The sequence below is a fragment of the Myiozetetes cayanensis genome, unplaced genomic scaffold (genome assembly GCF_022539395.1).
Source record: "Myiozetetes cayanensis isolate MyiCay16 unplaced genomic scaffold, myiCay2020 scf16, whole genome shotgun sequence".
NCBI lineage: Eukaryota > Metazoa > Chordata > Aves > Passeriformes > Tyrannidae > Myiozetetes > Myiozetetes cayanensis.
In genome coordinates, this window is record NW_026087270.1 from 5,277,771 (window position 1) to 5,293,170 (window position 15,400).

The window sequence follows — 15,400 nt, forward strand, 5'->3', positions numbered from 1 at the left end:
TGTGATGATAAACTCTGGATAGAGGTATGTGGAGATATAAATAGTTACTCTGCTGAGAAATAGAAACAAATCAGTTCTCCTTGAGCAAGGTGATCACGAGACTTCAGCTGCAGAAGTATTCAGGCTAGACCAGAAGAAAAGCTTTTCTAACAGTAGAAATTGTTAAGCAGTGGTCTGATTGTCTGGCAAGGCTGTGCAGTCTCTCTCTGCAGAGGCCTTTAATGGCAGGTTTAATCTAGTGAATTCTTATTTCTGCAAACGAATGCTCTTCTTACCTATGCCCAGTTTGGAACAAAGCAATGCATGTACAGGTGTAGCTTTAGAGATGAGCCTCTCCAGAACCTCATTTTAACACACGAAAGAGGACTTTAAATAGACTGTTTTCTGGAATAAAACTTCTAATAAAAGTTAATTGATGAAAAAACTTAATATTGCTTTACTATAAGCACAGTAAAACATGCATGAAAACCTAGAATAATCATGATGTGAGGAATAGAGGAGGGTGGGATATATTTACCTTTGACCTGTTGCAGCAGAAAGGGGCTTAAAAAGTAGTGCCTATCTAAGGTAATGAAGTATTTTCTATTCTAACATTGTCATGCGTCTCTAAAGTCTTACCAGTCAACCTATGGTTGTTACAAAATATCTTAAACTAAGATGGCACAATAAATAAAATTAATTTAGTTGTGATATTTTGTTCCTTGGTGAGTGTGATACAATTCTTACTACCCTTACAATAACCAGCCATGGAAATTTTTCCTATTTTCTAATTATTAGTATTTTTGTCTACTTTTAATAATTACAAAGTATCTGCTTGATACCTAGAGGATTAAGCACACACCTAGGTGCTTAGCAGAAGTTGGGTCCTTAAATGACCCTTCTGCATTTCCTTTGTCATGGCACTAAACCTGCTGTGCTTCTTGAACTTTATCTGAGTAAGTGCTGCATACTGTATTTATATCAGACACATTTTATTGTTTGCATTTTGGCTTTATGAAATGTCAGAATCAATCTTATACTAATGAAATGTTCAAATTTCATCTCAGCTATGAACATAGCTGCTAATCCTATAAGATGTTTACTTTCTGCCTCTCTGGCTATGTATAGTAACAGAGAGTCTGCCAACTTAAGCACTGCTGACAAACGTCTCCCTACTGCTTCTCAGTCTAATAAATGTTATTTCATTGAGCAAAGATTTAAAATTAATTAATTCAGTGTCATTAAAATCCCTTGCAACCTTTGACAAGTTTGCTCTTACCACAGGCCAGTACAAGTAGTTACCTGAATAAGCATGTGCCCCCAAAACCCACCCAAATCAGTAATTTTTATATTTTAATCTTCCAATTTAACTTTTGTCATTGTGGAACACAATTTCTAATGGCAGTAGCTATGTTTTAGGTGGAAATGTGGAAGGAGAAAGTAGAGAGAAAGGTAGGCTGTATCAAGTGATGCAAAACCTATAGGGAAGAGGTAAGACAAAAGGCACACGCCAGAGTCCAACCCTCCTGGCAAAGCATGGAGTGTAGCTAAAAACCTCCCAAGCCTTTCTTTAAAATGAATTTTAAAATTTCTCCTATGGCATTCTCAAAGTGAGAGCTGTGTAATTCCCACCATGGAATCTCAGGCTGCATTCCTTGTTGAAGGTTGTTGTCAAACAGTTCACAGCAGACTGTCCAGAGCGTTGGTGTCTTTGTGTGTGTAGGGACACTTCTTACATTTAGTTTCTAAGCTTCAGGCCCTGATTTTCCACATCCATGGCTTCTGAGTAGCTCTTGGCACCTATGCAAACTCCACCAAAAGTGTGCTCAGGCAGAATGGTGTATTTATTTGCACTGGCATAGTGCCTGAGGAACTACCCAAGAATAGGGCCCTGGTGTGCTGACCATCCTAGGAACTTTTTCCTCATAAATATTTCTCAGACTTCTGATGCCCAGGGAATACTTTTGGATGGGAATTGCTGGGGAGATGACAGATGTGGCCAAGCAGCCCTCACCCTGTGCAGCAGTCCTATGAATGGTCATTAGACCTCTCACTCAAGACCCTTCATTGGACTCCCAGGGCTCCTAGTCCTGCTGGGATCTGCAGTGGGGTGGAACAGGTGGAGCACACAACTGTCTTGCAAAATTTCCCTTGCAAACCATTTAGGAATCACTGAACCTGCCTCCCCTCCCCATCCCCATGCTGTGGAACAAGTTGGTGAGGAAGAGGATATAACAATCACGGGGAATATGATTTGGCACCTATCTTGTTCTGATGTGAACAAGTACAAAAGCTCAGAAGCAGCAGCCACTGCATGACTTGGTATCTCTGACTGGTGCTACACAGCTATGGATCCGTTTTCAGGTGTTTTCCAGAGAAGAGTTACTATTTCTCATAGTTCTACTGATGGACAGCAACCGGACAGGAGTTTTGTGATTTTGGCAGTTTAGCACCAGATCTTATAGCAGTATGATCTGATGTGAAACCTGGATGTGCTATATCTATGCACTTAGGCAGTGACACTAATGCAGCAAAAGTACAAATACATTTTTAATTTTCTTGGATTCAAAGATCTTTGTCTCAGAAATCAACTTCTGGTAGAAAGAGGAGCCTAGATATAAAAAAATATAAATGAGATTTATTCATAGTGTATGTCCATAGTTATCAAACTCCACGAATAACAGCAGCCCATGGTGCTGTGTTCCTGTGAATTAGTTGTGTTTTCCTCTTGTGATAGACTTTTCCTCATCTGATTTTCACTCCTGTTGAGACTGGTGGAGTTTCTATATACTTTAAAGTGTCTTATTTTGGTATCCCTGAAGGATTTATCATCAAATCCATGTCAAAGTGTGAAGGGCTTTGACAAAGAAGGGCTGATTAAATAAATGTTTCCTGTGGTGACATGGCACCAAATATACCCTTCTACTGTGCAGAACTCAAAATGATCCTTAAGCAGCCTGTAGACTTATGAACTCACACCTCAGGCTCTCAGGCAGAAAGGTGTCATCCCTCAATGCCTGACTGAGATCCATTTTCTGTTTCGTATTTTTAACCTTCTCCTTCTGTTTAGTTCCTGCTCTGCCACTTAATGTAATGCCTGTTTATTGCAGACTGCTTTTAGTTTGGTCCTTTTAAAAGCTCCCTGAGGCACGATGATGCCTAGAAATTAATGTATTCCCTTCCCGCACATCAAGCAGATGTGTGTATATTGAGTTAGTGTCTCTAGTGTTTAGCTAATTTCTTTTCAGAGCATAGTTGAATCACTGCTACATACCAAACCCATTTCTGGCCTTTCCTCAAACTATTGGGCTAGGTAGATTTATGCACACAATATTTTTAGCTTAAACTGCTAAAAGCACTTGTGTGACTTGCAGATTTTGATAAAGTCACTGGCCCTAAATATGCTACAGTTCCGGGCAGCAGTGCTCGAGGTGCTGAATGGGGCTGGATTCAACTGGAGTGTGCACAAGGCAGCCTTTGCACTCCGAGACCCTGAACAGGTTTTCTCTGTTATCTTTGCCCCATCTTTTTCTCACTGGTTGGCACAGAACTCATCTTTGAAAAGATTATTGCTGGTTGAAAAGCTGAGGACTTCGGTGAAGCATCCTTGCCAAGGAACTAACATGTATTCCAGCTAACTCCACAGCCAGGTTAGGATAACTCCTGTTTCTCCTCTAAGTGAGAGAAAATACTCTCCTAATGTTTACACTACACAAAGCCCTGATTGTTACTTCTAAACTGTGGTTGAGGTCACTCATTTTACCTGTAAATGGTGGTGCCCTATTTTCCATCAGAAAATGGAGGTCTCTCTCCACATATCTGCAGATCTTTGTATCAGATCCCCTTTTGCTGAGGCAGTCACCAAAGAAGTAACTCTTTGGAAGAGCATTAGTCCTATCCTACTCCTCCAGCCTTACCACAAAGCACCTGCCACCACAGGCAGAACTCAAAATGCCAACTTTCAGGTTGCATTGTGTTTATCAAGGTGAGACATCACAAACACGATTTCCTGGAAATCCCCCCAGCCCCTCATGGTAGACAAAGTACCTTTCCCACCGTACCAAAAAGACTCAGCTGTTCAAGTGAAGTCTTTTAAAAAATATAGATTTATTTTAAGCACATGAAACATCAGGATAGGCACAATTATAAACAGAGAAAGATTAAACATGGCAACGAGCTTATGGCCAGACAATGAAAGCAATACTTAGAGGCAGAGGTTATCAGTTCACATATGAAAACCTGCTCAAAGCTGGTTATTGTTGGTACTAGACACTCTAGGCTTTGCTCATCTGTTTTAATTCGAAAATATCTTGTCATTTCATATCTTGCAAATTTTTATTTAGAAGTATTTGCATAAGTACTTATATATTTTAAATACTGTATAAAGTGCATTCAGATGAAGGATGGAAAAAGGTAAAGGCCCAATTTCCAGTGCACTACAGAGGACTGAGGCAAAACATACCCAGATAATGGACTAGAAAGAGATTGGTTTTGAACCAAACCCTAATAACACACTGAGTAATGGCACAGTAATGCAAACATGGTTTCTAGGAGACAACTTTACAGTAGATACTAAGTACTAGAACTATGGCTTGACAGCATATTTGCCTTTTACATTCGCAGAGCAAGGTCACATTCCTCTCTTGATAATTGCTAGAATAAAAAATATGCCGGAGTTTGAAATGTTCCTCCTACTGTGATCCTGAACAGTTGTTACTGTAAACAACATTCTATTTATTTTGAAATAGTCCATTCATTCTTGGATCTTACTGTCTGCATTTTCCTGTAGACTGCAAGCTGCTATCTTGGAATTCCAACTAGTTTTCTGTTGTTAGAAGTGCAGCCATTTCCACTTTTACCTAGCCTTTAAACCTAAAGTTGCTTCTGTTATCATCAGTGAATCAGTATGTATTGTTCAGAGGTTTAGGTTTGCTGGTTCACAAGTAGTTAAGGGAAATCTAAGGTCAGCCAAACCCCACCAGCTTCAGCTCTCAGCTTCCTGTAACTCATCTGTGTGTCTCAGAAACTTGAGAAAGGCTAATGGATATTGCAAATTAAAACACTCTGGCATAATTTTTTTCTCTTAAGTCATATTGGGGATGTAGAGGACTTGAGCAGCACCAAAAATTCCACTTGTTTTTAGACAAGTGGACTCCTCAGTCTCCATTATGAGAGGCCACTGCAGTGCTGGAGCTTCTCACACCCTTAGCACACCTGTTACTTTTGTGGAAGCATGAACTTGGAAGACACCGAACAACATTGCCAGTGTTGTGATACTGACATTAAGGACAGAACAGTGGTTTTTCCCCTACACGCAAACAGGAATAACTCCTCCTGCTATGAAAGTAAAAAATAGAAACCTTTTTTTTTAAGTTGTAACTTCCATCTCTATTTTACATCAATTGTGCTTATGAACAGCTAGGGAAAAAATCCTGTAGAATTCAGAAGCTGAATTCTTAAGTGCTTCTCAGTCCTCCTTTTTGTCAGAGGTACTTGAGCTATCCTCTTCACTGCCTTCAGGACAGACTTTATTTCTTGCAATTGGTGTTATTTCTGAGACCAGGGTTGTGCTCTTGACTGGGCTGTGTTTGCCTTTGAGTGACTCAGTGTCCTGTTCATCCGACAGATCTACCTGGTGTCTCTGTAGATCTAGGTATGTAGTAAACAACGAGGCATATTCGGGATGCTTGAATGCAAAGTTCTTGAACTCATCTGAAAAATATTGAAAAACACAGATCTTACAGTGCAGAATCAGAGAAAATTTCGGTGCCTGCTTGTTTTACTGAAGCTGATCTCCAGTCAGTTTCCTCTGAAGAATCTCATGAGTATCACACAAAGTATCTAGGTCTGTGCTTCAGCAGTTCTCCCCAGGAACAAAGTACGAGAACCATCAGAGAATTTCAGGGAAGAAGAAAAGCAAACTCACTGTCAATATGACTGTCAAAGTATTCTATGTTGTAAAAGGGCTTAACTTACCATAGGACAACTTCCCGGTTTCATCTGCATCTATTTCTTTAAAGAGCATAGAAACATCAAGCTCAGGCACTCCCAGTGCTGACTGAATGATAGATGCAAACTCCATTTCTGTTATAGTGCCATCTTCATCCATGTCAAAGAGCTGCAAAAGACACGATGTGTACAAATACTTTAGCATCAGTTTGCCTGTGGACCCTCTGTGCACATTAGCCTCCCACACTGGCTTTCTAGCATTCAAGAGGTTATCTGTAAACAGTTATTGGGATTTGAGGAGACCTGCTGCATCTCAGCTACTTTCTCTTCCAAAAGACTTTATGTATTTTTTCTGGAACAAGATTAAGCAGACACTCAGCAGAGCAATATACATGCTATAGCTGGGATTCAAACATTCTACAAAAACAAACAAACCTCACAGCATTAGTTCAGTGATAAAACTAATACAAAATTAATAAAAAATAAGCAAAGATTTATGTTTATGGTCATCATGAGCTATGCTAAGGCTCCACTGGATTCAGCCTTTCTATACTGGAATATCTTGGGTTTTAGTCGTCATTTTCATTAGGTTATGGGACATCCCTTATCAGATTAAACTTGCCATAGTTTATGCTCTGACATGAAATACCTAAATTTTAGTGTATGTGAGTGGTCACCCACTAAGGAATTATTGTAACTAACAAAGAATTTTGGTTCCTGGAATGCAGGCAGTGGATGCACACTGATCCTGCCATCCTTCCCAGCACAGTGGCAGTAAGCATCTGCTATGAATCTATCCTCGAGAAATACAAGGGATGGATGGCTGTAATTCTCAAGTCCTTGCTACAGGCAAACTTCCCCATTGCGAAGGAAAGAACATTTAATGGCAGAGAAAAAAAAAAGTAGCAAAAGGAAACCCACAGTTCCATTTCAGACTAAAACAGGCTTTTACCAGCTGAACCAGTTGTTTCCTGCTGAAACTGGATATTAAAACAAATTACTAATTTTATAATCAGCGCGCCTGTTAAGATACTGGAGAGTATAGTCTGGAAAACAAAACAATGAAACAGCAATAATAGCTGCTAGGCTTGCTTCTTCATAGGAATCTGTACTGATAAAACATCCCCAAAAAAGCACGAATCACTTTTAACAGTTGTAGTGTTTATCTAAAAAGAAGCCAGTGGATATAATGGATTGCCATAAAAATTTTAGTACTTCCCAACTACACATCAATGCTAAAAAGTACCCAGTTTAAGATGAGCATGACTGATATCTCAATATGTTGCTCAATATAGTTCATAAGATCAGGTTAATGGGTAAAATAATTAAACCTGTGTCAAAGAGCTAGTAAAAAAAAAAAAAAAGTCAAGGATGCACAGCGTGGGCATCCCTGATCATGTATTGCCTCCCTGTACCTGAGATGTGAAAGGAGCTATTGCTTTATCACTGCTCCAAGACTGCTGTCAGGACACCATAGTACAAGCCACCAGTTCTTAGATGCAGCTCAGTTTCAGATGTGCCAGTCCTGAATGTTTTTTTTTCCTTGATTTTTTTCCCCTCCCCTTTGTTAAGAACAATAACTCTAGTGAGGCTTGACCCACAAGAGGATGTTACTCCATCTATTGTGACATTGAAGAATCATAGCAGAAAAAACCTCAGGCAAAAAAACTACAAGTGCTGCTGAATCATTTTTGGAGTTAGCCTGTCAAGTTACATATTCATTAGTGCCTTCACATGGCTTTTGAAACCGTTTTCCATGATGCCTGCAATTCTTCCCCTCTCCTTTACACTCTAAATGTCAATTGGTTTAAGAGTATTACTCACATTTGCATAACAGATTGAAGCTTATGATTTGAAAGGTAACAGACTTACAGTCAGTCTTGATTTGTCAGGTTTGCAGATTTACACTAAATTGAACTTACCTTAAATGCCATCTGAATAGTCTCTTCTGTGTTGGCTGGGTTACAAAGAATAGACAAACCAATTACATATTCTCTGAAGTCGATGGTGCCATCTCCGTTCTGTAACCAAAACATGCATGGCAGTAGTTATAGTTAATATTGCAAATCCCTTCAAAAGCTGTTGTCTAAATCAAATACACAACATGGACTAACACAGTTTACAACACCAGAGGTATTTGCTCTTCCTGGAAAAAAATACTAACAACTCACTGAATACGTAATACTAAGGCTGGAGAGGCAATACGTGTATTTGCAATAGCTAGAAATGGGGTACCCAGTTCTATCTTATAAACATACAAACAAAAAAAATGAAATCAACTCAAAAATTTTTCTTTGCTATATGACCTTCAGGAAGGATCTAAGAGGAACTGGAATAAATGTGTTTCAAGTGTTTAAGAGTGCACGTAGCACTGGCACTTGCTGAAGTTCAGAGACCAGTGCAACATCTCAGAATAAACCGGCCACCAGTGAGGCTGTTGCTTTGAGTTTGAACCTTCAGCAATAAAATATATGCCAGAGAAAGGACAACTGAATCTACTTGGTCTGTCTGAAACTTTTCTCTGAAGCAAACACACTGCCCTTCATGCTATTTTGAAGCCGATAAACTGTCCTACCTTTTAAACCAGAAAGGCAAGAATTCATTGGAACAGCCTCTCTGATAATTCCAGTTTTGATGTGAATGAACATTTCAATGTGATAACTACAAAGCTACATCAACAGAGCATTTGAAGTTTGCTTTGATGGGATTTGTGAATAATTCTATGTAAGTTGCATTATATTTGCAAATAGGGAAAATGGCAGATGGCTGTTGAAATCTATGCACATGTCAGTAGTGTTCCTGTCACCACACTGAAAGTTTCTTGAGTGTTTTGGAAAACATCTGTCTGGGAAAAAGCCATCTACAATGGTGGGATACACAGTATAGCAGAAATGACTTGTAGGTCATCATTTGGGACCTTCACAATAAGGGCATTCATCAAAAACGTTTTGAAGGCAAACTGAAGTGTAAAGCAGAGTTCCCTTTGTGGATAATGTGCTGTACATTTCAAGGGGGAAAATATATTTTCAAAAAGTGGAATCCCTACGTCTGAGAACAGCACAGAACTTTTTCAGCCAAGTGAGGGAGGACTGGTCTCCTGGGTAAATCTGTAGCAAAGAGCCAGATCTGAATTCTATTTCTGGCTCTCCTACCAACTTCTAATGCCCACTCGAGCATACCAACCTTAACCTTTCTGTTCTTGGTTTTCTGCTGCTGGCAGTGCAATGTGCCAGGGGAGAATACTAAGGCTGCTCTGTAGAGTGCTTTGAAAATCCTGAGTGCTACGAAACAGGGATTTCAGTAATTGAATTTAGGTTTTAAGATAGTTCTTGATCAACCAAATACGTGTAATAATGCGTTCAATACTAACTTTTCATCATCAAGTTGTAAATTTAACAGGATTTAAAACTGCTAAGATACAATTTAATTTAGCCTTCAAAACCAATGCAGGACTCTTTTGCACAGATAACTGTTATTTTCTTTATACTGATGGTCTAACCAATCTTTGTTTGAAGACAGGCAACCTTTGAACAACTTGTACTTTAAAAACCTCTGAATTTCAAGGAAAATTTTTAGCAAAGATATGAATAAATATGAACTTTTAAGTTACTTGCACGTGTGTCTAAGGGGATATAACTTTTGACAGTTTTTAATCATTAGAAAAGGACAATGTTCTCTCATAATGAGGTTTTATTTACAAATCCGCTGTCATTGTGGTGCAGAGCTTGACTTTAAGTATTTTGGCTACATTGTAGTTCTCAGAGATAACAGATCTAACTTTAAAGCGTAACGTTACAAACACAAACTTTTAAAACAAGAAAGAGTATAAATAATAATTGTTCAAAGTTCCATAGAATATTATTTTTGGACAGTTTTGTAGACTGCATTCTTAGCAAAGTATTGTTTGATGTGATTAGAATATTTTTTTTACATTTATTTTTAAAGTTAAGAATATGTATCACAGGAAAAGAATTGGGAAGTAAACTTTAACTAAAATAATCTAATTAAAAACAACTTCTGAAAGAAGTTAGAACAGCTGTGGCTGCACATGGAAAAATGGCAAGAAAAATTACAAAATAAGGGTCATATTACTTTCATTAAAGTGCTAAAACCCAATAATCAAAACTGAGTACAGTCTGATACACAGATCTTCAGCTGTTTCAGTAGGAAATACAGTTACTACGTTTGCAAGGTCATGTTGTGACTAGCTTTACTAAACCCTAGGATGCTGGCTAACTCCCAAACGCTCTGGCATTTTGGTTAAGGAGAAACAATGGGGTTGTCACTTGGAAAAAGGGATGGGAGTTAAACTGAAAACACAGGAAAACCTTCAGTGCTTGTTTAACACCACAGTAGAAAAGCACTTGCAATTGTCTTTCCTAACATATCTAGCTGTGTTTGCAGCCTTTGTACCCAAGAATAAGGAAGCAACATGTGAGCTGAGCTCCAATTCTCTAAATGGTAAAGGGGAACATCAGTATTTAGGTATTTGTATTTATGTTACATAAAATAACCAAAACATAGAGCAACCTTAACAACTCTTGTTTTCCTTAAACAAACTAGTTTCCTGCTACTCTTTTCACTATAGCATGCTATGGTAACTGGGATTTTGTGGTTGTGTTTTTATATAATACAGTAAATCTTAGAAAAAACAAGGAAGTTGCATTGTCATAAGCATTCCCCACTTAGATCTGCACAAGGACTGCAGGACAGATGCAGTATAAAGTACTACTGCATCAATACATTTTTCTCACTATGTAAGGCAACAGGAAAAATCAAGTGTGTATTGTGTGTGTGCATGCCATTCATGGCAGGTAAATAAATTATTAGGTAAATAAACCCTGAGTCACTTACAGGGTTACCACAGAGAAGCTACAACTAACTGGACCATTTGTGGAGGAACTGCAGATGCACCTCTCATGTTCATACCCAGGCTCATCATGTACGAGGCTATTGCTGTAACTCCCAAATTTCCATCACCTGTTGCCACTTGCAAGTTCTAACTAGTCAGAAAGGGAAATTTCTGAAACCAACCTGGTAGGGTGGTGCTCACCTGGAGGTATCACTCTTTACCTTGTGCTCACTATTCTATTACTCAGAGCCCAAATGGCAGTATGTGCTTTTCCACAGGATAACTGGGAGGGGAGTGAATGCCACCAGGAAGGAATTGACCTCTTTCATCACAGCTTGGGCTTTTTCTGTTACCCAGCTTGCTATTAAACAAAGTGCAGGAGGAAAAAAAGTCTGGGCAAAAATTGTAAGTTATTTTCTCCTAAGTTTCGAGTAAAAGGCTTCCCTAAGCAGACCAGGGAGGACTTATCAGCAATCTGGAAAATACTGCTTGCTAAGTGTAACTGCAAGATTTAGAAATCAAAGCTAAGGAAGTTTCCAAACAAAACCAAACCACATACTCCATTAACATGCAGATGCCCTGCAGGTATTGTGTGGTGTTTCTCAGTGAGTCACCCCAGACAATTTTTATTTAAAGCGGCAGCGCCTGCTGAGAAATTTGCTTTGTGCAAGAGCTGTTTTGATCAACTGTGTAATCCTTAATTCAAAGAAATGTACCTTTAACAGTTCATGTTTTCCAATTTTTTTTTCTCAAAAGTTGACATCTTAGCCAGAAATACATAGCAAGCCAGAGTGGGATGCTGCACCCTGATGAAATTTAACTTGGATAGCCAGAGGTTGATTTGGGCTAGCTGTCTGCTATGTCACTGCATCATTACAGCAAATTTCTCTAAATATAAATGCAGTTTTTTATGTTGATTTCATTATAACTATACTAAAGCTTGAAGGAAAGAGAGAAAAGAGTAGTTCATAGAATTGTAGGAAGGAGAAAATTGTAAAAGTAGCCTCATAAAAGTTTTCAATTTTGCCCTGACCAGCAGGTAGAACTGACAGTACAACTTAGGTTTTGCTTCAGCAGCCAAGCATGAAAAGCATAAGTAGGAAGGAAATTAAATGGTTATGTAAATTCTCTGGTCATTATAGTTATTGCAACTCCAAAGTTCTTCCCCCTGCTAGAAATAACTGCATGACTCTACCAGTGATTGCCTTCAGGCAAACAGACTTTTATTCAAGCTTAGTGACTGCTGACAAACCAGAAAAGCAACACCAACACTAAATGTAGGAGCTTTTTATATAACAGTTACACTCATAAACAAGCCACTTTACGTAAAGAAAGAGCGAAGTTTTGATTCTTTCAATATATTTCCCCACTTTAAGAGTCTAGAGTTAGTTTTCTGAGACAGACTTATGTCCAGTCGACAACTTACACAAACCCTTCAGAAAAGCAGACTAATGCATGCACAAGAGGAATCACAACACTTGAAGCTGAGCCATCTACCCCTGGCTCCAACTGCCTTAGAACAAGGAAAAGACTACAGTTCCACAGCACAGGATTGCAGCCTTCCCTGTGTATCTTCCAGACGAAGCTTGCTCTTCTCCGCTATGCCTTCAGGAATACATGGTCAGCTGCAGCCAGTCTTCAAGGGTCACCTTGATCTGCCCACTTCCATCTTGGTCCAGGGACTTGAAGGTGCGGAACATGCTGTCCAGCCGCACCAAGCAGCTGATGAAGTTGTTGAAATCCATGCTGCCGTCCTCGTCGGCGTATCTGCGCACGATGACCTGGAGGAGTTCTGCCTTCAGGTGGAACCCTGCAGCCTTCAAGGCGTTTGGCAGCTGAGCTCTCCCAAGAGTGCCTGACTGATCAGTGTCATAGTGCTTGTACACACACTGCCATTTCTTGATGTTGTTCCACAGGTACTTAAACTCTTCAAAGCCCAGTTTGCCGTTTGTGTCACAGTCCATGACGGCTACCATGCTACGGCACGTGTCCAAGCTGAAGCCATCCGTCTTCAAGTCTTGATGTCTGGAAACAACTTTGTTCAGGATGTCCCTCAGCTCTGTGGCACACACTTCCATATCATCTCCAGCCAGCTGGGCAAAAAGGCGACGAAACCGTCTGATCTCCTCGCTCTCATAAGCTTCCACATTTGTAAAATGATTGCGAGGAGGCGGAGGCGGCTCCGGATTATACTGAGCTGCTGCTTCACTTATAAGATTGACAAGACCTCCGACGAGTCCTCCAATATTCCCTCCATGTCCACCACCTCCTGTTAGGAGGCCTCCAAGGCCACGTGCAAGGCTCCCTCCACGACCACTGCCACTTCCTCCGCTCAGCAAAGCTTTAGCAAGGAACATCGTCAAGATTTACTGAAGGGAGTCAGAGATCCAGGGCTTCTGTAACTCTCTGAAGCTAAACAGCGTCTGACTTGGGCGTGGGCAAAGCACAGCCTATCTGCATGCTCAGACTTCACCAGGTCTGTGCATGTCTCTGGCTGCCAGTGAGGTCTCACGGGTTTCTGTCAGGTGATGATACGCCCGTATTTCTTCTTTTCTGCTTTGCATGGTTAGCTTTATGTGATTTGAAGAATCACTTCAGAGAAAAAAATCATGAGGTTGAAATCCACAGAGCAGAAGTCTCAAGATGCCTGTGCTCATACCTGAAGCAATTCAAAAAAAGCCCTGCTACCTGAGTGACTGATCCTCAGGTATGCTGATCTCCTTAAAGATGAACACAGCCTTGCACCTGTCTGTTCTAGCAGTCTCTCATCCCTTCAACATTTCAGTGAATTGAGCATTACTTTGCTAGTTCTAGTTACTGGTGCTGTTGTGCCAGATAAGAAAAATGAAGGGAGGCTTCTTTGCCCTTATTCTGGTTGCCACACCACATTTCTGATGTATGTACTGTGCTTCAGGACTCCGACTACAGGCTCAAAGGCGCCAATGGTGTAAGACAAGGAGGCAAGAATGGTGAAAGGATGAGGACCCAGCTCTGCTGGAGCTTTAATGCACTCAGCAATTCAGGAAATACATTCAGTTCTTCCTTATTTTAGAGCTTGTAAAAACTTTTTATCTTGAAAAATCCTGAAACTGTTTTAATGGGCATTTACAACACAATGACCTGCCAAGGATGGGTGTACTGCTAAAGTTAACTCGATCAGCAAGAGTGAGGCTGAGTTGGGAAAGCTCCTACGGTAAGAGAAAACCCCCAGTTCATAAGCACTTGCAGGACAAGATGCTGCTTGCACTGCAGCACATGCTGGGTGCCTAGGAGATGAATTCTATGCTCTGCTCTAGTCACTGATGCATCTGGTATGGTCAGAAGGGCTTCCACAGAGCAGTATTTTCCATCCTCAGAGGGAAGGAGAAAATGGAAGAGATTAGCACTGACCATGGGGGAAAGCCTAAATGATCACATCAATGCACAGCCCCTGTTATGGCTGGAGGAGGCCACAGGAGTCAGACTCCCTAGGCAAGAGGGGTCCCTGTAAACTCTAACAGCACCCTTCACAGCAGGAACACTGGTATTTTAATTAACACTCTAGTGAGGTTCACTCTGCCTTAAATTATCTACTTAAAAGTACATCAGTTAATTAAGCTGTCATAAGTACATAACTACATACATGAGTACATAAGCTCAAAATCTGGGCTAGGCACAAAGAAATATTCAGCCATTACCAGCATGGAGATTGTTGTCTGATACCTGTGCAGCAACTTGGTCCAAGAGATGGCTGCCATCTCCCAAGATACAAACTGATCACTGTTTCTCCATCAGAACTTATGAAGGAAACTTTAAGAGTCACCTATCCTGCCTACAGGAACTGCTAACCAAGAAGCATTTACTAAGTTGGACATAATTAATTAAATATCCTTTTGGGATGTGATTTCTAACAAAATATTGTCAAAAAGTCAGTTAACCAGCTACTCACCCTGTCAAAGAGTAGAAACAGCTCTTTGAGGACATCTGAAATAGGCAGCTTCAAGTAGTCTGCAAAATCCTCAATTCCAATTCTTCCCCCTTTGGAAGCACTTGCAATAGCAGCAAAAGTATCCAGCTGCTCTCTGACATGATTCCATTTTAGGCTATGTAAACATGAGGGAGAGGAGATATTTCTATACAGCAGTTCTTGGACAGAAGGAATTTCAGTAGGACTGATTACAGTGTTCAAAGACAAAAAACTGCCAGACAGAGCATGTGTGCACAGCATTTCCAATGCTGTACTTCAGACTGGATATTTTATATTAAATCAGCAATTAAGGACTGATCCCCCCTGTTATTAATGTTAAAAGCAGGCAGTGCTATGCTTGGTTATGTCAGGCTTCCTTAGAGTAACTTCCCAAACCTCGAATCATCCGTTCAGTTACTGGGCTACTCTAGCAGAGAGCTTTTCATTATCATAAACTCAGGTGAAGCATTACTTTGCTGCATCATGCTCTAGAGAATTTCCTTAAGAGGGAGATCTCACCTCAGTTAGCAGACTCTCTACCCTAACAGCAACATCACTACAGCCTCAGAAGTATCTGATCTCTGCAAAAATACACCACTGCACCTCATTAAGGATGATTAGTATTACCAAGTAACTGTTCCAAACAGTTTGACATTATTTATGATTTAGCACAT

General features: G+C 40.1%; 2 protein-coding genes across 2 annotated transcripts in view; both read right to left on the minus strand.

Annotated features, from left to right (window-relative positions):
• Positions 1-4,066: 4,066 nt before the first annotated feature.
• LPCAT2 (lysophosphatidylcholine acyltransferase 2) overlaps positions 4,067-15,400 on the minus strand; it is a 29,034-nt gene continuing 17,700 nt past the window's right edge. The window contains exons 11-14 of the mRNA XM_050311352.1: positions 14,709-14,862; positions 7,851-7,949; positions 5,956-6,097; positions 4,067-5,691 (exon numbers count right to left, since the gene is read on the minus strand). Coding sequence (XP_050167309.1) covers positions 5,447-5,691; positions 5,956-6,097; positions 7,851-7,949; positions 14,709-14,862 — 640 coding nt within the window. The 3' untranslated portion in view covers positions 4,067-5,446. The remainder of the gene's footprint in view (positions 5,692-5,955; positions 6,098-7,850; positions 7,950-14,708; positions 14,863-15,400) is intronic.
• CAPNS2 (calpain small subunit 2) lies at positions 9,894-13,488 on the minus strand. Its single transcript, XM_050311359.1, has one exon. It carries the CDS (start codon positions 13,135-13,137, stop codon positions 12,388-12,390), a length of 750 nt encoding a protein of 249 aa, XP_050167316.1. The 5' UTR covers positions 13,138-13,488; the 3' UTR covers positions 9,894-12,387.

What these genes read in the sequence shown, in the direction of transcription:
- CAPNS2 (XM_050311359.1), bottom strand. Translation starts at nt 13,137, where the DNA reads ATGTTCCTTGCTAAAGCTTTGCTGAGCGGAGGAAGTGGCAGTGGTCGT.